The following is a 24,497-nucleotide window of genomic DNA, read 5'->3' on the forward strand; positions in this document are numbered from 1 at the left end:
GAGCACGGGGGTGGAGGGAGAGGGAGAATTTGGTTTCCTGCTGAGCAAGGAGCCCAATGTGGGGCTTAATCCCAGGACCCAGAATCATGACCTGAGCTGAAGGCAGATGCTTAACTGACAGCCACCCAGGCACCTGGAGATAAAGTAGCTTCTAACATAAATAAATGTAAATAGGATTATATAAATGAAAAGTGTGTAAGCACATTATCTGGCATAAAGAAATTCAAGGATTTTCTTACCTCAAGAATGGGACACATGATTTCTGCTGTGACATCACCATGATTCTTACAGAATTTATAGAATGCCTCGAGGTAAGACTTAAAAAAGAAGAAAGATCATAAAGCAATAAAATGAAGATATTTTCCTCTGGAAATTTCTAGATCAGCTTTTCATGGCTTATTAAATACTTTAATGGAGGTTGAATTACTTGTCCCGTAGGGCGATATTTTATTAAAAACTTGATACAAATGTTCACAATGAAGCATGTTGCACAACTTTAAAAAAAAAAACAAAATTGTACCTATCGTACCTTATGATTCCTTAACAAGCACTTTTTTTGCATGGTTCTTGGGTTTAGTTCACATGGTTAAATTTTGGTACTCTAATAAGAGCGCCAAACTCTTTTTTTTTTTTAAAGATTTTATTTATTTATTCGACAGAGATAGAGACAGCCAGGGAGAGAGGGAACACAAGCAGGGGGAGTGGGAGAGGAAGAAGCAGGCTTCTAGCAGAGGAGCCTGATGTGGGGCTCGATCCCATAACGCCAGGATCACGCCCTGAGCCGAAGGCAGACGCTTAACCGCTGTGCCACCCAGGCGCCCCAAGAGTGCCAAACTCTTTGATGAGCTCAACAAATAGTTCTAAATTTGGTCATGTGCTGACATTTAATCACTCTTGGTGCTCAGGAGACATGTCTGGATGGCTTGTGTCATGGAGGACACATTGGGAAGGCAGAGTCTGGCTGAATAGTTAGACTGACTGTGTTTGCATCCCAACTCAATTACTTACTAGCTAACTGACTTTTGCCAAGTAAATCTTACCTCTCCATGTCTCCGTTTTCTCATCTGAGAAATGGGGATAGCACATAGTTTTGCTGGCTAGATTAAGTGAATTAATGCCTATAATTTGCTTAGAACAGTGCCTGCTGTTAGCTATAGTTCAAGGATGCCTCCTCTAAGTCCATACATTTCTTTCTAAAGAGGAAATGGCCTGCAACACAGTGCTTTTGAAGGGACCATATGTTTTAGCATAACCAGCTGTATATATGGCATGACAGCATATACTCCTTCAGTTACTGTGTGAGATTGTCCAAAGATGCTATGGTTGTATGAGTGAAAATGGACAGATTTTGCTCAGTCCATAGGACATAAACCACTCAAATGATGGCAGCATAGTCCAGACAGACAGCTGGCCAGGTTATGCAAGGTAAGACTCAAGGACAGAGATGGATACTACATAACACAAGGATCACTATGTATGCTGGTTGTTTAATTTTTTTAAAACTTTTATTAAGATTTTTAAGTAATCTCTACACCCAACACAGTTCTTCAACCTACAACCCTGAGATCAAGGGTTGCAGGCTCCACCAACTGAACCAGCCAGGCACCCCTGTATGCTGGTCGTTTTAAAGTGGATATGGTTCACTTTACTCATCCGTCCACCCACCCACCATCCATCAATCCAATCGCTACTTTTTATGTCCCAGGCACACCAGGCAAGGAGCTAGGAATGCAGAGACGAAGGGGGTGTGTAACTTCCTCTCAAGAACCTCGCTGCTTCACAGGAAGCTGACATGTATGCATTGAACCAGAAGACCAGAACTGTAAAAGCTGTATTACAAGTATGCAAAGCTTCCTAATTGCAAAAGTTGGCTAATGGGCAAAGTAACCTTTAATAAAGAACTCTGGTTAAGATGTATTATGTCGTAAGGAAAAACATAGTATTTTGGGAAACACTTACTTTGTATAGTTTATTGCGCAGTAATTCAATATTCAGTTCATCAAGGGTATTTTCAGACATGCAGTCTTGAAAGAATGGAGCTGAAAGCAGAAATTACCACACAAAATAAATTAATCCAAAGCATGATTATAAACTGTAGAAAAGATTTCCTGAGCACATCACCTTGGGCTCACTCCTGACTAGGACACTGTGCAGTGACAAGCCACAGACTGGATCAAACTACCAGTAATGACGGCAGTAAGAGTGATTACTTACTAAGTGTTCACTGCGTGCAAGCTGTTCACTAAACACTGCATATATTTTACCTTATCTGATCTTCACGACACCTTGGGGCAAGTCACTTTACGGCTTACTTTCTGAAGCCCCCCTCACCCCTATCTTATAGTAGTATTTATCACTTGCAACCTTACTATGTGCTAAGCATTGAGTTGTACTAAACTGTGTTGTATTTAGTTTTCAAAGCTCTGTTATACTAAGATACTATTATTTTTAAAATGAGGAAACTGAGGGGAACTGCACTGCCCCAAGTCACCGAGATGGGACCAGGCAGAGACTGGAATCAAATATCCATGATTATGGACTTACCCTCTTTCCACCACGCTCCCTTAGCATCACACATTTAATCATGGCCCATTTTTTTGTCTTTTTGAAATTTCTGTTTTCAACAGCAACTATTTTGACACACGATCAACAGCAAATTGCTATGAATTGCTACTCTCCAGTTTTCCTGACACTAACGTATATAAAATTATCCCATTAGCATTTTGAATGCTAGAACTATTATCAGTGCTAAATTATGATGAAATTAGCATTTATTTCATCATTGCTTCAGGTCATTTGACAGGCGCCCCTGAGCATCTCAGAAAAATGGCATTCCTAAACTTCCTAAAACAAAATGCTGCCTAGATACAGCCTTATTTAGACAGAAGTTTAAAACAAAAAGATGAGGAATTAATCATATAACACCCGGCTAGAAAATTAATTTTTTTAAAAAAATTACAAGTTCTATCATTTATTTACTATGATCTGGTACAACGTACAAAGTTTTGGAGGTTGGGTGATGAGCCCCAGCTCCTACTTGGCTACAAATGGTTCTTATGTGACTCTGGGACGGTTACTTTCAATTGTTGTCATCTGAAGAATGAGGGAGCTGGACTAAACGATTTCTTAATGTCCCTTCCACATCTAGGAATCGTATAGCATGACACTGGATTCATGGAGAAAACTATGACTTGAACGTACATTTTCTGATGACTATGGTAACATGCACAGGGAGCAATAGGATTGCTTACACATTCCTACCTAATGGTGTTTCCACCAGAACAGCATTAAAGAGATCAGAAGGTGTCTCCGCAATGTTGACTGCTTCCATTTCCGTGAAACGGCCCAATGGGTGGCACTTGACCAGAATTTCTTTCACAGATTTTTTTTGCAATGCACCGTTCATCAGTAGAATCACATTGTCTATCATGTAACTGCATCTGGTTTAGAAGAAGGCTCAATCATTAGGAAAGGAACTGTATGAGAATAAGCAGCATACCATAAGTAAGAAAGAAAAATATAGTTCAGGCACAAACTCTTGCATTAAAGAAATATAGAAGTCTTTTTTTTATTTTAAACTCTGGGGTTTGAGAGATGTGAGTGGGGTAAAATATCTGACTCTCTCGGGATATCACAGTTTGAAAATCAATGTCGTAATAACTAAATAAAGCTAAATAAAACGTAGGCTGGTGGGAATAGGCAGAAAACGACCCCAACATTGTAATTGTCAAATGTGGTAGGGTGAGGATGAGTGTGAAATTGTGTGGTTTCTCAGAACAGACTATGGGCTTAAAAAGTTGAGAAACACAGACCTGGAGCATTTCACTCTACCTTAAAAACTGACTTTTTAAATCTGCAATATAAAGCCCATCGTTGATTCAAAATTTAAAATATTTTAAAATAAATAAAATACTTACTAAATTTAATATTAAAATATTTAATATTTTATTTATTAAAAAGTTAAAATATTCTGTATTCTTTTCTTCCTATGAGACCAGGTGGTGAACTTTCTAGCTGTTTTCTTCCCAGGTCTCCAAGAGTCCCTAGGTTCACATTTTATATGATTATGTTGCTCAATATCAGCTCTGCCCGGGATATCCTGGGTGCATATGCTTGTTCACTCATGTGCTCAGCACCCAGGATATTCCAAGCAATGAGGCTGAGATGTAAGAGAGAGTTCCTCACTTCACAGAGAATATAGTGTGAGGGCGGAACTGGACAAAGAATCCATTACAGTAAATTGTAACAAAGCATGGATGCTAGGCAAATTACAGGGCGGTGTGGAGATTCAGAGCAGGGCACCAAAGCAGTCTGGGATCAGACTTCCTAGGGAGCAATATTCAGGCTGAAACTTGCAGAATGAGTAGGAGCTGTCCAGGCAAAAGTGGCTGGGAACTGAGGGAGCAAAGTCTTCAAGGCAGAAGGAAGAGCATGCAAAAAAAGCCCCAGAGAAGAAAATACAAGGATTTTTTTTCTGCCCAGCACTGGGCAGTGGAGGTAGGGCCAAGGCTGAGCATGCAGGGTTTTGACAGACAAAATAGGAATTTGGGGTGGAGGGCGATGGAAGATACCGAATGCCTTTAAGCAGAAGCGGGTGTTATGATCCAAGCAGAATGATGATTAAAACAGGAGAAGGGGTAAACAGACAGATAGTGAGGTGCTTTACAAAAGTTATTTTAATTAATCGGGATAACAACACTGTGATGATAGTAGGTGCCGCTCTTCTCTCCACTTTATAGACGAGGAACCAGAGGGACCCAGAGAGGTGAAAATCTCACTCATGATGACACAGCTAACAAATGAGACAGCTGAGACACTCAAACAGTCTGCTTCTGGAGTCTCTTAGCCCTTATACTATGCTGTGTTTAACTGTCAAGGATGATACACAGGTTTCTAGGTTTAACAGACTGTGGAGCCACTGGTTGAGACGAGAGCATTGGAGGAAGAGCAGGTTGTAGTGGGAGAGGATGCTTTGGACAGAAGGAGTTTAGATGCCTGGGAGATATCCTAGAGGAGATGCTAAGTAGTCTTCAGAAGTCCGAGTCCTGAAGACAGTCAGGACCAGACATTTGGGGGGTTTAGTGGAGGAAGTTTAATGGTGGAAGCAGAAGTCTTGGGGATGACTGGGATCACGTCCTAGAGTGCACATCAAGAGTTCTGCCCTGAGAACCCTGGAGAACCTCAACATTTGAGGACCTTTTTGTAACCTGAGAAGGAATGACCGGATAGTAGGAGGAAAACCGGGGAGGGGGGAGTTCTAGAAGTTCTAGGAAGAAGGGGTCAGAGCATCAAAGGCCACGAGAAAGTCAAGAAAGACACTGAAGTGTCCATAAAAGGCAGCAACTAACAGGTCATATGACAACAGTGAAAACACTTCCAGGTGAGTTTATTAGTGGAAGGGAAAGGGGAGAAAGTGGCAGAAATGTGACCTCGTGTGTTTAAAGTGAGTGGAAATAAAGAGATCTAAAAAGAAAAAAGAGTTCAAACTACAAGTTGACCTTAAAAGAAGGGGAAGATAGCTCTATGGAGACCCAGGGGCCAAGGGGCTGTGGACTTCAGTCTTTGTTTTTTTTTTTAAGATGGGAGAGAAGAGAACATTTTCTAGGGCTGAGAAGGAGGGAGCTGAGAGGGCGAGGTTTCAGATCAGGACAGTGAAGGGGCAGCCAACTGAAGAGCTGAGGTCCCCCAGGTCTGACAGTGATGGGACAAACCGCGGCCACAATTCAGGCTTGAAAAACAACTGGATAAGAATTAGCCAAGCCACTTAGAAGCAGTGTCACTGGAGTCTGGCTGCATGGGTCACAAACGTCATGTGCAAGAGAGCATTTCCAGCTGCAAGAGTCTCCTTCACTGTGGACCTTCTACAATTTACTCCAATAAAAATTCTATCTGAAGAAGTTTAGAAGCAGGCAATTATCCTTTATAAAAGGCACATGACTCTAAAGTTTCTTCACCTCCCAAACAGCAGTACCAAATTTAGACATTATAGAATTTTAGACTCCTTTTTATCTCTTGAAAATGATATTAAAATGGAAGTGCTTATTTAACTGTCCCTTTATGGCTCAAAATCTATTACCTGAGAGGGGAATAGCTAGCACTTAATAATCCTTAGCAGGCTCCAGACATTTAATTGTTCCCCACAGCACCTCTGTAATGTAAAAGCATATGAGCTGCCAACACTCCCAACTTGCAGAGGACTATTAGACCAATGCGGACGGGCAACCAATGTCAATGCTTAAGGATTTAGCCCACATGTCACACTCAAGCCTATGTCCGTGCAGCGTGTGCATGTGGGTGTGCACATGTCTGTATTGAGTTAAAAATTCTTTTTAGGGGCGTCTGGCTCAGTTGGTAGGGCATGAGACTCTGATCTCAGGGTCTTGAATCACGTTGGGGGTAGAGTTTACTTAAAGAATAAAAGAAAATAAAATTAAAAAAAAATTTTTTTTTACTAATAGTCTGGGCCCTATAGTATAAAAAGCAAGGACCAAAGCAACTGGATTCTCTATTAGTTCAACTCACTATTTAACTGCTCTGTTTTTAAGATGGCGCAATAACACCAGTTCTAATAGTGTGTTCAGGAAATGGAGTGAAGACCCAGGGCTTAGCCCATGGCAGGAGGCAGAAGGGAGGGTGTCTCTTTCCTGTCCCCTCCCTCATCCCTATCACACACATGCACTGGGTGTATAATTATCGTTGGCTTTCTGGGGTGGCAGGGGGATGACGTGCCCAGAAACAGTTTCCTTTCTTCAGCCTATAATCTTTATAGATCCTCAGGGCCACACATAGAGTGGTTAGGAATAAAATCACTGCTGATATTGCTTGACTAATTTTTGAGCTCAAAGACACCAGGGTGTTCATCGAGTTCAAAGTGCTCATGTTTTAGATAATTGTGTTCATATGTAGTGACAGAGCTAGGTTGAGCTAGGTTAACTTTTCTCTAGTGGTCCAGCAAACATTCTCATGTATAGCCCCTGCTAAATATTTTATTCTATAACTCTAATACTGGCACCTGTGAAAATCATGAAGTCACCTAAAATTGTAATAGAGTGAGTGACTTAATTTTCAAAATTTTAGGTTGTAAAAATTATAATCTTTAAAACACCAGACCTCTTTGAGGTTTTTCCTGTGTGTCGGGCATTACATGCGTGTTCTCACTCAAGCCTCACGATTCAATGCTGTAAGGACCATTATTACCACTTTACTTAAATACCGCGTCCAAGGTCACACTGCTAGGAAGAGGCAGAGTTGGCACCCCAAAGCCAAAACTCTGGCTCCTATTAGATTTGGAGAAAAAACAGCTTGAGGCAGATGATATTTTTAACATTTCCTTTTGGTCTTAGTGCTAGTCTTTCTCTTTTTGCTCCCGAACGTATTTAAGGATCTTGAAGCTAACTAAAATCCATTTCCTGTACGTTAACTATTCAGTTCTGGGCTGATACAACAGCTGCCGAATGGTCAGACAACGCAGAGCCATCATTTGGTGAGTTGGAGGAATCATTCTGCAGTTCGAGTCAAAATCTCTCTGCCCAGCCTCAGACCCTCACTCTTTTACCCCCTTTTTGTGGCTATGATTGCCTGGTTTTCTCATAGACGCCTCAGTCACATTATCTCAAAACCTGAATGCCCCCAGGGTTTCTCCTTCTTCTATAATCTCTATCTCTGTCAGCAACATCACAACTCTTATTCCTAAAAATCTGTCAATGCCTTCCCTTTGCCTCTAGAATAAAGCAGAAATTTCTCATCATTGTATGCAAAGCTCTTTATTACCTGGCTTTTCTGATTACTTCTCCAGCTATGGATGTAAATAATATCATAAAAAAAAAGTATGCATTTTAGAAAAGTGAATAGAACAGACCCCCCCACACACACACCGCAAAAAGCTCTTAAGGGGCAAGATTTTGCAAGGCAGGCTGAGGAAGGGCCAGAATGGGGAAAGGAGCACAAAGAGAAAGTGTCCTCACAGAATGCATGGGCCAAAACCATCAACAACTGAATACCACAGCAAGCTGTGAAAGGGCTGAAAATATATCCCTTGGATCTAGCAACTAGAATGGTTTGGGGGGCACAATGAGGTAGGAACCAAGACTGAAGTGGTTTGAGTACACAAGTGAGAAAACAGATGAGTATAGACCATCCTTTTTAAGAAGTTTAGCATCAAGGTGTGGGAAAGGGTAGAACACCACTTTCTTCATACGGTCATTGTGTAAACTAAATCAAATCATACATGTAACAACATTTTATAAATTGTGAAGTTGTCACAGTAGAAGAGGCCCAGGCTTTGAAACAGAGAAGCCTAACTCTAAGCCTAACTCTGTCACGTAAAAACCAGTTTAGCAAGAGCTCCATTTTCTCAGGCTTAAAATGGAAGTACTTGTTCGGCTTTGAATGGTTGGCATTTGGATTAGTGACACATATGAAAGCACCAGTAGTGCCTTGGATAAAGAAAGAGGATGTGATCACACACTCTCAGGAGATCATAAACCAGACTTTGGAGGAAGGGGAACAGGAAATTATAAGCCACATAATTTTTGATATAAAAAACTTACAATGTTTTAATTCTTCTATTGTCTGAGATTTCTACATCTCTAGTTTTACACTTAGTTCTAGCCAACAGAATCTTTTCTAAATTTACCCATTGCTTTTATTTTATTTTTTTAAAGATTTTATTTATTTATTTGACAGAGAGGGAGACAGCCAGCGAGAGAGAGGGAACACAAGCAGGGGGAGTGGGAGAGGAAGAAGCAGGCTCCTAGCGGAGAAGCCTGATGTGGGGCTCGATCCCAGAACACCGGGATCACAGACGCTTAACGACTGCGCCACCCAGGCGCCCCTACCCATTGCTTTCAAAAGATAAGAGGTTATCAACCCTTTTGTGGTGTAGAGACAAGGAACTGAGTGGAAGATTGGATCATCTACAAGACCATAAATTATGTTATTTGCTGGGATATTAAATATTAAATCTGGCTTATACCTATTTTAGAAAACCTGTTATCATCCTGTTCTGCATCACATTACCCTAGAATGACCCTTGTGTGGTCATTACTTCATGATGTTTCCTTTAAGATACCGGAACTTCAGTTTCATGTTTATCTTTTGGGAATGTAATCATTAATCTCAAAACAATGCCTGTTAACTAGTTGTCATAAATGATAACTGCTTTTATATATTAAAAGGCCTGAATTCCTTTGTTAGATGGAGGCTCTTCAAGAATCAGCCTGAACTACTCCACTTGGGTGCGACTGGATGGTAACTAACTTGGTGAACTTGTGATTATAGGAGATTCCGTATCTGAAAGCACTGTGACTTCAGTGTGGCTTCATTGCAAGAGCCCCCTCCTGATATCAGGACTTGATTTGCTACAGGTTCCTTTCTACCAAGAGGCTGGGTCAGCATCCTTTCATCTGCAACACATAATACATAGCATTGTTGATGACGACGATTCTGTTTTAGGTGACCAGAACTGTGATATGTTTGCTAGGCCACATTTGTACATGAGGAATATACAGGGACATGAAATGCATAAAGAGTGATTGTTCACGGCAAGGATTGGGCTGTGTGTGAAATACACTTGGTGTACTCTAAGTTATTTCACTCTCATGAAAGGTGCTGATCCACCCTGAGGAGGCCCAACATATTTATCATGACATGAACGATAGGGCCATGCTGGAAGTATTTTCCAATATATTAATTTTCAAATGAAAGTTTCCTCGATCACATTGGTAAACATTTCTGTGACTGCAGATTCATGTAATCCGATGCTAACTCTAACTCCTCACAGGGGGGCAGTTCTGTTTAGTCTGACTTGTTAAGTAGACTGCTGAGATTTAGAATATCCCCCATAAACATCTGCTCCCTCTTGAAATTTGACTTTTTTGGGTAGCATTTCTTACTTCCCTAAAGTTTCCCTTTTTTAAATAGAAGAAGTGAAAATTAAAATAATTTTAAAAAGCAATTAATTTTGCTGTCACACTCATTTTTCCTTCTCACAAAACAAAATGCTGAAAAATTGCTCAGAAGTCAGCATTGCCTATAATAGCATATTTTAGAACAAGAATGCTGATCACTATGCATTTCCCAAACCCTTGGTAGCTCTGGAATCTTTAGAAAACTCTTTCTCCAGTACTTCTCTAGTATCTTGGTTTAACCCATCTGTTCGGATTTAAAAATTCCTCAAACTTATTTGTCCTTTTCTACATCAGTGTCTTTGTTCTTATTATTCTCTAGATATATAAAACCTTCCTTCCCCACCAACTGCTAGAAAGCAAAATCCTTCCCATTCTTTAAGGTCATATTCAAATACCACATTTTTCATTAAGCTTTTAAAATATCTCCAGCTAGAAGTGATATTTTTTTCCTCTCTCTAAATTTTTGTATTTATATTTATCCTGGGGTAAAATTAATTTTCAATATATATTGGTAGTATCACTGGTGAACATGATTAGTTAACTCATTCATTCACAAATATTTATTGCATATCTGAGGAAATAAGACCTGGACTGTAATACTAATTTTGCCACTATTCAACTGTGTGCTTTTAAGTAAGTCATTTTACATATTCATTTCAAATATAGTTATTTGCAGATATTCTTACCAATCTTTATTAGTTATAGGAATTTGTTCATTACATTTTTTTGTGGCCTCCAAGAAGCCTGAACCTCATACTTGTACAGAATAGGGACACGATAATGATTTTTTAAGATCAAATCAATGAGTAAATTTTTCTTTATGTTCATTTAATTACATTAACTCTGATACCGGGGAAATAGAAGTGAAGGAGATAACTGGCTACCTGGTATCTTAGCCTGAGCTCCCTTTCTAGGGGTCATAGCTGCCTATTCCTTGCTTTTTCTATACTTTTCCATTGAGGAGAATTATAATACTAGGGAAATTACTCCACTGTCACCCCTTTGTTGGCCATGCATGTAAATATTATGGTCATTCACAAGAAAACACCAGTGGAGTGATTTTTCTTGCCAGTTAGATGGGTTTAAATAAGCTGTGTCTATCATAGCCTGTTTTTGTTTGTTTGTATTTTGGGGTTTTTTGGTCAAGAACAGTTAACAGGTGGATCTCATCTTTATTATATTCAAAACACCAGTTACAATAGATGTTGGGGAATCTCATATCTTCTGATGACGAAAGAAAAGAAAAATAGCAGAGAGACTAAGAAAGGAAGAAAACGTTCATATATTGTTGAAGTATGAGAGAGCAATCTGCTAATGTGTATCACAATCTAAGACCTGCACATCTATTGACAATTTCACTTCTGGGAATCCATGTTAAAGAAATTCTGGCGTAAGAAAGCACAGATATGTACAATGATGTTTGTTGCAGCATTACTTGGGATAGCAAAGAAATGAAACAACGTAGATGAAAAAAAGGGGAATGGTTAAATAAATGACAGTGGATGCAACACAATGGGATACAATATGTGCTTTAAATAAGGTAGACTTTGTGTGCTTATGTAGAAAATTGACTAGATTATGTTAAAAAAGGCAAAGTATAGATAATACATGTAATATGATCTTACTGTTCTAAAACAAACAATAAAACCAACTATGTATATTTATATTTGTTTACATATAAACATTTGCATACATATAAAACTTTTTTCACATAGAAAAAAATTATGCATCAAACTAATGAGGGCTGGGGCTCCTGGCTGGCTCAGTCAGTAGAGCATGCAACTCCTGATCTTAGGGTTGAAGGCTGGAGCCCCACCTTGGGTGTAGAGATTACTTAAAAATAAAATCTAAAAAAAAAAAAAAGAAGAAAGAAAGAAAAATAATAAAAATAAAAACAAGAACAAGAAACACTTATGAGGGTATGTCTGGGCTTTGGGAAATGCATTCGGAAATAGTCTCTACTTAATGTTTCCTTATTTCTAAAACGCAAATATTAGTGCTACCCATGCGGATGTCATGAGAATTAAATGAATTTAATACATGCAAAGTAATTATAGAAGTGCTGGCTTTCAGTGAGCACTAAATAAAATTTAATAAAAAACACAGGCACGAGCTTTTTTTTCAATTAAAACGAAGAAGAAGAAGAAGAAGAAGAAGAAGAAGAAGAAGAAGAAGAAGAAGAAGAAAAATAAACACGATAAAATACAACTAAGGCAGTGGATATCTGGATCAGTACCAGGGTGGATTTCAGTCCTTCCAGGTTATGAGGCAGTCTCAAATTTATTTTACCGAACAACTGTTGGGGAAGGAGCAATAGAACAGGCTACCGGGATCAATCATGCCCCCTGGTGGTTGATTATTACCCCACCTGGAATGTAGACGAAGAACGAAGGAAAAAAACACGTCTACCTTTGCCCTGATTTGTTTCCCCTTCAGGGAGAACTGTTGTAGGGATGGTATCCTAAGGTCTTTTATCTCCATTACCTTAACATCCCTAACGGTCAGACGCTAATTTTGCGGGTGGCACGTGGCACGGGCAACGCAACAGTAGTACTGAGGAAGCCGGCCACGTTTCTGCGCGCGCTGCCTCCTCCCAGCCACATCCGCGTGCAAGCACGGTCTCACCCTTCACGTCTTCAGCTTTGGCATCACCTCCTCTCTGCGGTCTTTTCTCGTTTTCACCCGTGATTATAACTCTAATGCAAAAAATTAGCTGCATTTGTTTTTGAGTATGTGCATGTGGATATGGTGTAAGTGTGGATATATTCATATATTGTGTAGGGACACTCAGGCAGTTACGTGGGCGTGCAACCCGTGTAGTCACACAGGGCCCAACACTTGGTTTAATTCTCTGCTGTTGCTCTCTTGAAATTACTATATATGTATGTTTTATTTCTTTATTTATTTTTAACAAGGGCCTTGTATGTTCATTTGCACCAGGCCTCGCAAAATACACAGCTGGCCCTGTTTTCAGATTACACTCACAATTCTAAATTGAATATGATTATTACTATTCTAGATGAGGAAACCAAGGCTTTGAATGACAAAGGAACTTTTTTTTCAAGATCCCACAACTGGCGTATTGTAGACTCAGGTTAGAGTCTACCAAATGGTTCCAAGAATTTCTCTCTTGCAACAGGGTCACCTAGACGGCTGATTAGAAGCGCAGATTCACAGGACGCATTCCAGGACCTAATAAAACATAATTTTTAGAGGCATGGTCTTGGAATCTGCACCTTAAGTAACTACTCCACTGACTTAGAGAACAAGTTTACGTTCAATTCACCTCTAATTTTAGAACCTAGGGCCTTCACTGCTGGCAGTCACTTAGTATATGGTACGCTGATTAAGTGAATGTCATTCAGTTCCAGACAGATCAAGTACTGCTATTGCAGGATAGCAGAAGGGTTTTGCAATTCTCAAAGTGCTGAGAGTTTTAAATGCTGGAGGCCTTATCAGCAGCTACAGTTGAGACATTTTTGCCCCATGGAACATCCCCATGGGATCGCTGGATATAAAATCTTTAAGATGTTGCAGTCCTTAAGATTTCAGAAGGACTTTTCCGGCCAGAGATTCAGAATTACAAATGCAAAGTGGTGTCAAATGGTCAATCTCATAATGTTATTGGGAACTTGATTACTGAAATCAAAATTTAATAAATTAAATACGGTGGGGACTTGGAGGTAAGACACAGAACTCAGCCCTTTAAAACGTTCATGATCAGATGGAAGGCTATATAATCATTTACAAGTATTAGAAAAAATTTTGACATAGAAAAAAATGCTGATAGTATATATAGAAAAGTTAAGATTCAAAATTGTATTTCGAGTGATTTTAGTTCTTTTAAAATGTATGAAAAAAAAAGAATATGAAAGTAATGCCAAATGATGGTGAGGTTAAGGGTATTTTATTTGTATAATTGTCTCTAATTTACAGTGGGCTTCCTATTCTTTTTGATTAGAAATAAAACCAAAATCCTTTATCTCACTTGCAGATTCTCTTTCCTTAGCTTAGAATTCGCAGGAATTATTGCCTGTTTTCTCTCACTGATCATAAATCAAGATGCTAAATTCTGTTATGTCTATCTCCCAAATGTATCTAAGCACTGTCCCCTCCTTTCTATCTCAGCTGCTATTTCTAGTCTAAACTTTTAAAATATCTCCCTCTTTCTTCTCTAATTCCAGTTCCATCCCTTCAGTGCATCTTTCGCAATTCCAACAGAATCATCTTTCTAAAATACACGTAAGATCAGTCCCCTCACTTTTCAAGGCAGTGTTAAGTGTTGTGTAAAGTAAAAACAAATGAACAAACAAAGAAGAGAAAGTAGCACCTTTAGAATGCTATCAGGAGTGACCTGATGTCACATCTCAGCTTCTCTACTACCCGCCACAAGGGCCTTACGTATCCCCAGGAAATGGGCATAATAATAACAATTACCAATTACTGAACAAACACTAAGTACACAATAAGAACAGAGACTTTCCCATTGGTTAGAGGAGAAAACTAATGCCATGTTATATTGCCTTAGGCAGGGGAGCTGTAAGTGTTCAAAGGCTCTTCCAAATGGCTTCCCAGCAGAATACACCCCACCTTACAAGGTGGTGACCATTCAGTGAGGGTACAGTCAATAGCACATAGGAAGCATGCCAATAGTGGAACCCTTTCTGAAAAGCCTTCCTTTATTGACTTTTACTCATAGACACTTAGGGTCGGAGCCCTTAATCTGGCCAGACTCTTCATTCTCTTTTCCCAGCCCATGCTCCTGCTCTTGTCTAGGCTCCAGCCACATCCGAGATGACTGTCATTTCCAAATACAAAATTTTCTCATGCCTCACTAATACATAAGTTATTCCTTCAACTTAATGCCCATTTCAAATTTTGGTTCAAATTCGATTTTTTTCTGCAAATCTTTTTTTTAATACAGATTTTATTTACTTATTTGGGAGAGAATGAGAAAGAGCACGAGCAAGGGGAAGAGGGAGAAAGAGGCTCCCTGCTGAGCTGGGAGCCCGATGTGGGGCTCCATCCCAGGACCCTGAGATTATGACCTGAGCTGAAGGCAGATGCTTAACCAACTGAGCCACCCAGGCATCCCAAATCTTTTAAAATCATAATAAGTTATTCCATCCCCTAGCCTCCTCCAACTGAATGTTCAGGCCTCTATTATAGCCGTTGCTTAATTCTGTCTTACTTTTTCACCATTTGCGAATACATCAGGTGCTCCGTTAGAATGTAAGAATGTAAGTGACCTAGCATTATATTATTTGTTTTGTGACTAACAAGTGATAGGGCAACCAATTCATCCGGTTGGCTAAGGACTTTCCTGGTTTTAGCAGGAAGCCTTAGAAAACCCTGAGAAACCCCTCCAGGCAAACGAAGGTGTATAGCCTCCTAACGTATAGTGCAGTGAAAAGCCTGTAGAAGGTTTATAATACATCATCAGAATAGTCAAGAACTTTGATTAGCCTTTATGAATAAATCTTTAAAGATTTTTTTCAATGTGTGGTCCTTAGCCTACAGTTCTTGGCTAATAATAGTCCAAGTACTTAAAACTACATTTGATCTTGCTCTTCCTTGTTCCTCCTATATTCAGAAAATGTATATCCCCTGAGGTGGAGTATTTTGAACATTAAAGATTATTTTTAAAAGATGGCTAATCTCAAAAGGGATGAGAAGTTGAAATGCTGCCAGAAAGTTGAGTAGGAGGAAAGAAAAATAAAACAATCCAGTCCTATATTAAATAGTCTCTTCATTAAAATGCTATGGATTCATTCCTTTGTTTCACACAACTGTGTATAATTATAGTATACAAAACCCCCAGATCTTCCTGCTATTAAGCATTTAAAAATATCCATTCCAGATTTTCAAAATAAGTTTCACATATACAGTAATTATATCACACAAATGTGCAATGCTTAGATTGTATTTATGATAACAACTTAAATTTAGACCATCTCTATTAGGGTTGACTTCACATTTTCAAAAGAATGCCCTGGGCACTTCCTGACAAAACAGGAAGTAATCCTGTTTGATGGAAGTTCGTGGGTGCTAGACACCTGACTTCACAAAACATTCTAGAAGAGAAATAAGAAAAGTAGTTTTATAACTCTTTTTCATATGTACACCTTTTTTTATAGTAACACATGTCAGGTTCTGCACAGGGCAGCTGGATGCTGCCTGGGCTGGCACTCACAGGATTTGGTGGGATAAATCATGGACCGAGATTTAGAAGACCTAGGTTGTGGTGCAGTTGAGCTATCTGGTCTCTGACAAGGAGATAATGCTGTCTGTGCAGATAACTATGAAGAGAAACTCATGAGAGTAATTGTGAAAGTGACTTCCAGGTCATAAAGTTGAGGCACCAAGATGAGACATATTTAATCAGAGGTCCACATCAGAATAACCTAGGTGTCTTCCAAAAGGGTGTCTGCCCCACTCCAAGGCCAACAAGCTCAGAACTTCCTAGAATAGGGATCAGGAATAGACTTACTGGGGCGCCTGGGTGGCACAGCGGTTAAGCGTCTGCCTTCAGCTCAGGGCGTGATCCTGGCATTCTGGGATCGAGCCCCACATCGGGCTCCTCTGCTATGAGCCTGCTTCTTCCTCTCCCACTCCCCCTGCTTGTGTTCCCTCTCTCGCTGGCTGTCTCTCTGTCACATAAATAAATAAAATCTTTAAAAAAAAAAAAAAAAAAAGGAATAGACTTACTTTTTAAAGGCCCACAGATAATTCTGAATTACTTGCCTTTTTATACTACCAGGGCAGTGCAAGATCTTTACCTTTCCAGACTGATGGACCTGGAATCAAATCCCTTCCAATCTCTTAATAATGTTGTGACTTTAGAAAATTTATTAATTTATTGACCTTCAGTTTCTCTAGCTTAAAAAAATGGAGATATAAACAGCTTCTTTACAGGGCTCTTGAGTGGAGATGTAAATAAACATTTAAGTGAGAATAAATATCTTCAGGGATCTAATAAGCAACCTAAGATCACAAGACACAAGGCAGATCAGAGAGAATGTTAGAGACTGTGGCTAATTGAAGAACGTAAGCCTCAACTAAATATACATTTTTTAAATTATTTTAAACACTGACCTTGTCATACAAAATGTATCTGCTGGCATGACATTTGGTTTTTACCCTAACATATTGGCCAATAAATAACCAATATTCAAGTGTTACATAAAATATAAAATCCTGAGTAGTCTGCAAGTATTTTCTAGCTCTGTGAAAGGTGCTGATAAATACAAGATTTTCTATTGATTCAACAAATATTCAGTGCCCATTACATACTAGCAAGTACAGATAGGGATACTAAAAGAACTAATTCAAAGAATTTACAGCCGAGAGAGAGAGAGAGAGAGAGAGTAGATAAATTAAAACATGTCCATCACTAATACCACTAACAATACTGATACTGCCCAACTACTTTTCCACTTTCAATTTTGCATTAATATTCTATGCAGGGCTTTGTGACCACCTGTATTCTTATATGTAATTTTTAAACATTGTTCATGACTAGAAATATTTGGAATTTTAAGTAATTTTGTTTTAGAAACAGAGTACATTTTGCTTTTTAAATTGTATTTATTTTTTCTAAGTGGAGTACAATACGGGGCCTGAACTCACGACGCTGAGATCAAGACCTGAGCTGAAATCAAGAGTTGGATTCTTAGGGGGTGCGGGGTGACTTAGCACCTTCCTGCTCAGCAGGAAGCCTCCTTCTCCCTCTCCCACTCCCCCTGCTTGTGTTCCCTCTCTCTCTGTCAAATAAATAAAATCTTAAAAAAAAAAAAAAAAAGAGTTGGATGCTTACTGGAGTGAGCCACCAGGAGCCCCTAGAAACAGAGTACGTTTTCACTAGATCAACATGGTTGTTTTCTGTGAAATAAGTATGCTCGCTTAATTAATGCTAAGGCTTCTCCCAGGTTTAAGATTCTGCAGTTAGGAAACACTAAAGTGTGGAGTCATCACATAAGAGGAAACATTGACCAAGTGACTCAGAGTCATTCTTAGAGCAAAAGTACTTCCTAATATATATTGAACAAGTTTCTGTCATGTGAGACCTGTCTCTCAACGCAAAAAGTACAAAACCTAGCAGCTTTCTGACTCCATTAAAATTGGTCTGTCCTCTGTCACTATCATGGGTCAGATTTTCTGAACTCATCTAAAACCTAAACAAAATATGTTTATAAAACCTACTGCCAACATTTACCTTATTTTTACTTTAAAGCATGACTTCTCCATTTGTTGATCCGTGACCCGGGCAAGTTACTGCACTTAACTTTTAGTTTCCTCATCCTTAAGATGGTGAGGGTAAGAACTAAGATTTGTCAGGTTTAAAGAAGACAATGGTTGCAAAGCACTTGGCAGAGCCCTGACATACAGTAATATTCCATAAATATTGTGAAGCTTTTTGACTGTCATTTCTACTTCCACACAGATAGGACCATTTTGTCTTTCTGCTGAGAAATCTTTAATGATGTCTCCATAACTACCCTGGTCAGACATATTTGCTGGAGGCATCGCTGCTTGGAAAGCCTCTCTCCCAAGCAGCTACTGAAGATTAGGTATGAACCTGGAGCTGACTCAGTCCAAGCCCAAGCACTTTGTTCTTCACCCCAACCATGATGAGGAAGTAGGAGTCCTAAGAGCAAACCTGGCCTTTTCTTTGGTCTCTTTTACATTTTTGGTTTCTGCTTTGGCTTTTTATTTCTTTATTTTTTTAAATGCTTTATTTTATATTTTGAGTAGGCACCACACCCAACATGGGGCTTGAACTCATGACCCCAAGATCTGGAGTCACAAGCTCTACCGACTGAGCCAGCCAGGCACCCCTTCAGATTTTTATTTTTAAGGAAGGGTCTTGCAGATACCAACACACACACGAAAAATACTCTCCAATGTGATAAAGCCCAACTTTCTTAGCCTGCCATTGAAGATAGGGCATAATCCAGCTGAATTTACTTTTCTAACCTTCCTTCTCCATTGCTCCCCCCCGCCTTTTGGCACAACCCACTCCTGCCCAAACTGTCCCCTTATTCATCATGCATGCTGTGTCCTTCCCATCTACATGCTTCAATCCTAGATGCTCAGCCTTCTCCCTCATCTCCAAATTCCACCCTATTTCCAGGTTCAGCAGCAATGTCAGATCTCCGGAAGGCTTCCCAAAATCCTTCTCAGAGAAAGTGCTTGGGCTTTGGACTGAGTCAGACCCAAGTTCACACATAATTTTCATCTCTAACTAGCAGTGTATTTGTGGATTCTTTAAAAAATCAGCACCTGGGATCTTGCCTATAAATAAAATCTTAACCTATAGCACTGATAAGAGATCTAATTCCACAAACAAGGTATATAGGCACTAATCACATATCTCAGGTATACCGACGATTACTTCCTGCCTCAAACCGTGGTCATCTCTTCTACTTGCTTATTTTTGGACATGGTGTAAGAACAACTGGATAGTGATTGGGGGAAAACAATTTGAGCTGCATCCCTAGTCTCATTCCCTATACAAAAATAAATTCTAGAAGAACCAAGGTTTTAAATGTAAAAAATGAAACATTAAAAAAAAAGGAAAGAAAAAGAAAAAAGAAACATCAACAATAAAGAATGAATGAAATAAGAGGTAAATTTACCATAACTTTGGAGTGGAGAAGAAATTTCTAAGCAGGATACAACAATCAGAAGTCAACAAATGAAAGGATTGATGGTTATAGCTAATGAAAAAAAGTCAATGTTTCTACAGGGGAAAAAAGCTATAAAAATGAAATTATATCCCGCTGAGAAAATAATTTTGCAACATATATTACGAAGGCTAAATTTCTTAATTTACAAAGAGTCCTTCCATATCAAGAAAAACTGCTGAATACTCCAATAAAAAAAAAAAGACAAAGTATTTGGTCAGGTAGCAAACACACATGATTAATAAATGCACAATGATGTTCAAATTTGCTAATAAAGAAATATAAATGAAAGCAAAAGATACAGTTTTTAACCTATCGATAGGCAAAAACTGAAAAGATAATAGTCAATGTTGGTAACGGTGTAAGGACACAGGCCTTCTCATGCACTGTTCTGAGGGTGCAAATTGGTCTACTTTTGTTGAGTACAACTCAGCAAAATTCACAAAAATGAAAAGGACATTCCTTTGATTCACTACTGCCATTGCTAAAAATTTATCTTAAAAATAAATTCAAGACCTACACAGTAATAAACTAGTTGCAAAACTTTTTGCACTGGAAAAAAAATTAGTTATTTGTTAATAGATGCCCCTGGTAAACTGAGTCATGATACATATAAAACATGGAATCCTAGGCAGTTATAAAAAGAATGATGTTGACAAGGATATTTCTAAGAAATATTAGGTGGGAAAAAAGTACAGAAGGAATATGATTCCATTTGCACAAATCTGAAGTGTGGAAGTGGGGTAGGTTGAGTGTGCATCAATAAACATACTCAACTCTAATTATTTTTCTAGAAAATACATATGAAATGGAGAAGCATTTACTTTTGGGAAAAGGAACCGAGTGGGGAAGAAGGGGACACACAGAATAGAGGAATATTTTTATTTTATGCCTTTCTAATCCAGTCTAGGGCCTGGGTTTAGTATTCATTATTGTGTATATTACACTGAAATGGTATATACATAATAATCAGCTCATCTACTGTGGACGTTTGTTCCCAGCTTATCTGTTAGAACAACTGGAGAAGCCCAAAGTTTTGAGCACTGGATAGGATTTATTAACTGGATTAACAAAAGTATAATTTATTATCATGTGGAAATTCGAGCATTTTTTAGAATGAAAGTCCTTCACAGTGAAAGACTGGAACTACCGGTGATGGAAAGGGATAAAAATAAGACATATATGACTACGATGGGAACGACTTCTGCTGTTGCAAGGAGAATCAGGAAAGGGTAGACGGGCCTTTACCAACAACTTGGGATGTTATAGCTCCAGCCTGACAAGTGATCCAAAAATGTCACATAGTATTTACCCTCAGTATCAGCAGCCACAACCCTTTAAACATCAGCCACTTACCATTTTTCTTAAAATGAAAACTGAAAACACAGCTTTTTTCCTTTCTTTTCTTTTTTAAGCTAAACTTTACGCCCGATGTGGGGCTTGAACTCATGACCCTGAGATCAAAGCGAGCCAGGCAGCCCTGAAAACATGACTTTATGTGGAGGCTGCCACCACCTACATAATCATGTTTATAAATAAATGAAATCTATCTTCTAACAGTGAATACGTGGCTCTGTAAGCTTATCAGTTGCTAAAATTTGAATACAGTCAAACTTACAAACAAGAGATAAAGGTTTTTAAGCTTCATGCCGCCTAATGCCCCCCCCCCCCCCGCAACTATTAGGGATCATTTGCACAATCACATGGGGGACTAACAGGGCTTCCTGCTACCACTTACGTCATGTATGTAAAAAATGTGCTCAGGGGTTCCAGGGAATGATTCCGGAAATATTCAAATTCTCTGCATAGCTTTTTCCTCATCTCCGTGTCAATTTTGGAAACAGTAAGAGGATTTGTTTGATTAGCCAAGAAGTTGCCATAATCAGTGGTCTGGAGATGAATTTTCACATCTGAAAATGGAATGAAACCTCAAATCAGATTAAAGTTTGAACATGCATAAATAGCTTTTACAACATTAATTGAATTTATTGTGACTTTACAATAAACGCATATTAAATTATTATTACCTTATTAGATATGTATGTCTAGGTATGATTTAGCCTTGAGTGTTACTCTCTAAAGCAATAAAAAATTCAATGTTAGGACAGATATTCTAGTACAACAACAAAAAATTCAATGATCTAAACACTCTAGAATTATTTAACACAGATGAAAAGAACATTAACAACCACCTGGTCCTAAGTTTACCTGAGCCAGTTATAGTCATTTGGAAATAGCTGCTCAGAAAACTGTTGAGCAGGATACTAAAGCTTCATTTAAGCTTGATGAAAACGAGAAATTTATTAGTAATATTTAGCGTGGGTATGGGAGGTGGAATGGGCAGTCATCAATAATAATCCTTTTATTATAGAGGAAGAAATTGAGTCTCAATGGGGCTAAGCGGTGGAGTTCTAGAGTAGTAAGGCTCGAATTAGGAGATGGATCTCCCTACTCTTTTTTTTTTTTTTAAAGATTTTATTTATTTATTCGACAGAGAGAGACAGCCAGCGAGAGAGGGAACACAAGCAGGGGGAGTGGGAGAGGAAGAAGCAGACTCCTAGCGGAAGAGCCTGATGTGGGACTCGATCCCGTAACACCGGGATCACGCCCTGGGCCGAAGGCAGACACTTAACCGCTGTGCAACCCAGGCGCCCCTGGATCTCCCTACTCTTTTTATTTTTTTAAAGATTTTATTTATTTATTTGACAGAGATAGAGACAGCCAGCGAGAGAGGGAACACAAGCAGGGGGAGTGGGAGAGGAAGAAGCAGGCTCATAGCAGAGGAGCCCGATGTGGGGCTCGATCCCATAACGCCGGGATCACGCCCTGAGCCAAAGGCAGACGCCCAACCGCTTGCACTGGAAATATTCTTTATCTAACTGCAGAATTTATTTGCTCAATTACCTATTTAATTAACTTAATTTTTTAAAATTATACTTTTTTTTGGCCATATCTTATTTGGCTTTTATTTTGGCAGTTCCGATTTTTATACAATTTGACAGTTTGCATCCTCAGCACTGAGGAATATTTGCCAACAGAAGAAACACAAATGTTATTTCTTTCAAAACCATGATATTTTGCTCAGGCGGCATATGTTTCTCTTAAGCAAAATAACTTCCAAACCTTTCAGCTGCCAGCGAGATCCTGAAATTCAACGTCTCAAGTGTTTCAGACCCCACAGGAATCGTGTAATACTGTAGTCAATGGAGAGGCAAATGAAATAGAAGGAACTTTTTTTCCCAGCACCAAAACAATCCAAAGGACACCTGCACTGAGGGTCTAAGAAAATCTCAAAATCTGAAATGTTTGCTCTGCAATGATAATAGACTGCTAATAATATCAACAGTGCTTATAGTTTGATACTTTTCAAAACGGGCTCACATAATTTTTCCTCTGCATTTCCCCAAGTGCTTATTTAAATAGGTATGTAATAAAAAGGACTTTGTGGTCAAATAAATTTGGAATAAACAGGCTTCTTAGCTGTAGGAATTGAAAGCCTTTAACACATTACTTTGAGTGATTTTTGCAAAGAGTATGGTTCAGAACCTCCCAAGCCACTAGAAAACAACAGAGCCACCCACAGAGCACGCTTCAGAAAATTACACTGCTTCTTCATCCAGTGAAGTGACTTTTTTTTTTTTTTTAATTCAAATGAGGAAATGGAATGTTTTCCAAACTGGGATCACTACCAACTAAATCAATTTAATAGGTCCCAACAGCAAAGAATAAAAGTATTAGATTAGGCTATTGTAACAAATATGAGCATATAAGGCAGAGTAGCATATACACATGTGTGCACACAGGGGCATCACGTAAAAATGTGGCTTCCATGGGTGGCAGTCACTGGGATCAGTGAATTTTCAGATCACTTGGCTAGTGAGGCAGGATGATGATCTGGGACACCCCAATTATCTTCTATTAATTTGTTGGTCAGATCAGTTTTAGAAAATGATAATTTTTTTTTCCTGTGCAGCTTCCTGTTTGGGGCTCTCTGTAAAAGTGAATGTCCACAACTTTCACATTCCAGGTAGGTTTTATGCAAAGGAAGCACTTTCAAGAGGTACCCACAGAGAGTGCTTTCCTTGAGCCATGGCCCTTTTCCCTACACTCTGCTGGCGCTGAACTTAAGAAGTTATCTGACTTTTCTTTTTTTTCTTTTTAAAAAGATTTTATTTATTTATTTGACAGAGAGACAGCCAGCGAGAGAGGGAACACAAGCAGGGGGAGTGGGAGAGGAAGAAGCAGGCTCCCAGCGAAGCAGGAAGCCCGATGCGGGGCTCGATCCCAGAATGCTGGGATCACGCCCTGAGCCGAAGGCAGATGCTTACCGACTGAGCCACCGAGGTGCCCCAGTTATCTGACTTTTCTGAACTCAGTTTCTTCACCTACAGAATGGATATAGAATCCATGCTTTCGGGTGGTTGTGGGGATTAAACAAGAGGATGGAGGTGAACAGCCAGCAATACTCCACAATATATATATTTTTTTCTCCTCACTGGTACCCACCTACTTCAGCGATAATTTGATTCAGTTGACTAAAGACTTCGATACTTATTCTCTAAATCAGAATATTCTCAGCCAATATATTGGCATTGACCATCAGGTCTTAAAATTACTCAGATTTTAATACATATACCAGTATCTATAAACCTGGAACTTCTCCCTCCAGTTTTACTAATTTACTGCCATTCTTACGGCGATAAAACTTCAAGTCCTTTCTGGTGCTTTCTTACTCCAAATCCCTTGCACTGTTCGTTAGTGTCTTCTCTGGTACTCCGAGTACCCCTGGTTTAGAGTGGCCACCTGACAGCAAGATTACTGCTCTGAGCTCTTAAAATGATTCTCCCAAGCTCATTTCTCCTCATGGACTCCCTGCCTCAAATTTAATCTTTCTTAAGAATTA

At 39.1% G+C, this 24,497-nt stretch overlaps 1 protein-coding gene and 1 non-coding gene across 3 annotated transcripts in view; both read right to left on the reverse strand.

Annotated features, from left to right (window-relative positions):
* ATP6V0D2 (ATPase H+ transporting V0 subunit d2) overlaps positions 1–24,497 on the reverse strand; it is a 42,250-nt gene that overhangs the window by 9,340 nt on the left and 8,413 nt on the right. The window contains exons 2-5 of one of the 2 annotated variants that reach the window (XM_045806031.2): positions 21,333–21,504; positions 3,262–3,440; positions 1,960–2,039; positions 240–317 (exon numbers count right to left, since the gene is read on the reverse strand). In XM_045806031.2, coding sequence (XP_045661987.2) covers positions 240–317; positions 1,960–2,039; positions 3,262–3,440; positions 21,333–21,504 — 509 coding nt within the window. The remainder of the gene's footprint in view (positions 1–239; positions 318–1,959; positions 2,040–3,261; positions 3,441–21,332; positions 21,505–24,497) is intronic. The other variant, XM_045806032.2, reaches the window with a different exon arrangement.
* On the reverse strand, positions 18,669–18,741 carry TRNAW-CCA (transfer RNA tryptophan (anticodon CCA)). Its single transcript has one exon. It is a non-coding gene; the product is annotated as a tRNA-Trp (tRNA).

The sequence above is a fragment of the Ursus americanus genome, chromosome 9, assembly GCF_024610735.1.
Source record: "Ursus americanus isolate L20-20 chromosome 9, mUrsAme1.1.p, whole genome shotgun sequence".
Classification (NCBI taxonomy): Eukaryota; Metazoa; Chordata; class Mammalia; order Carnivora; family Ursidae; genus Ursus; species Ursus americanus.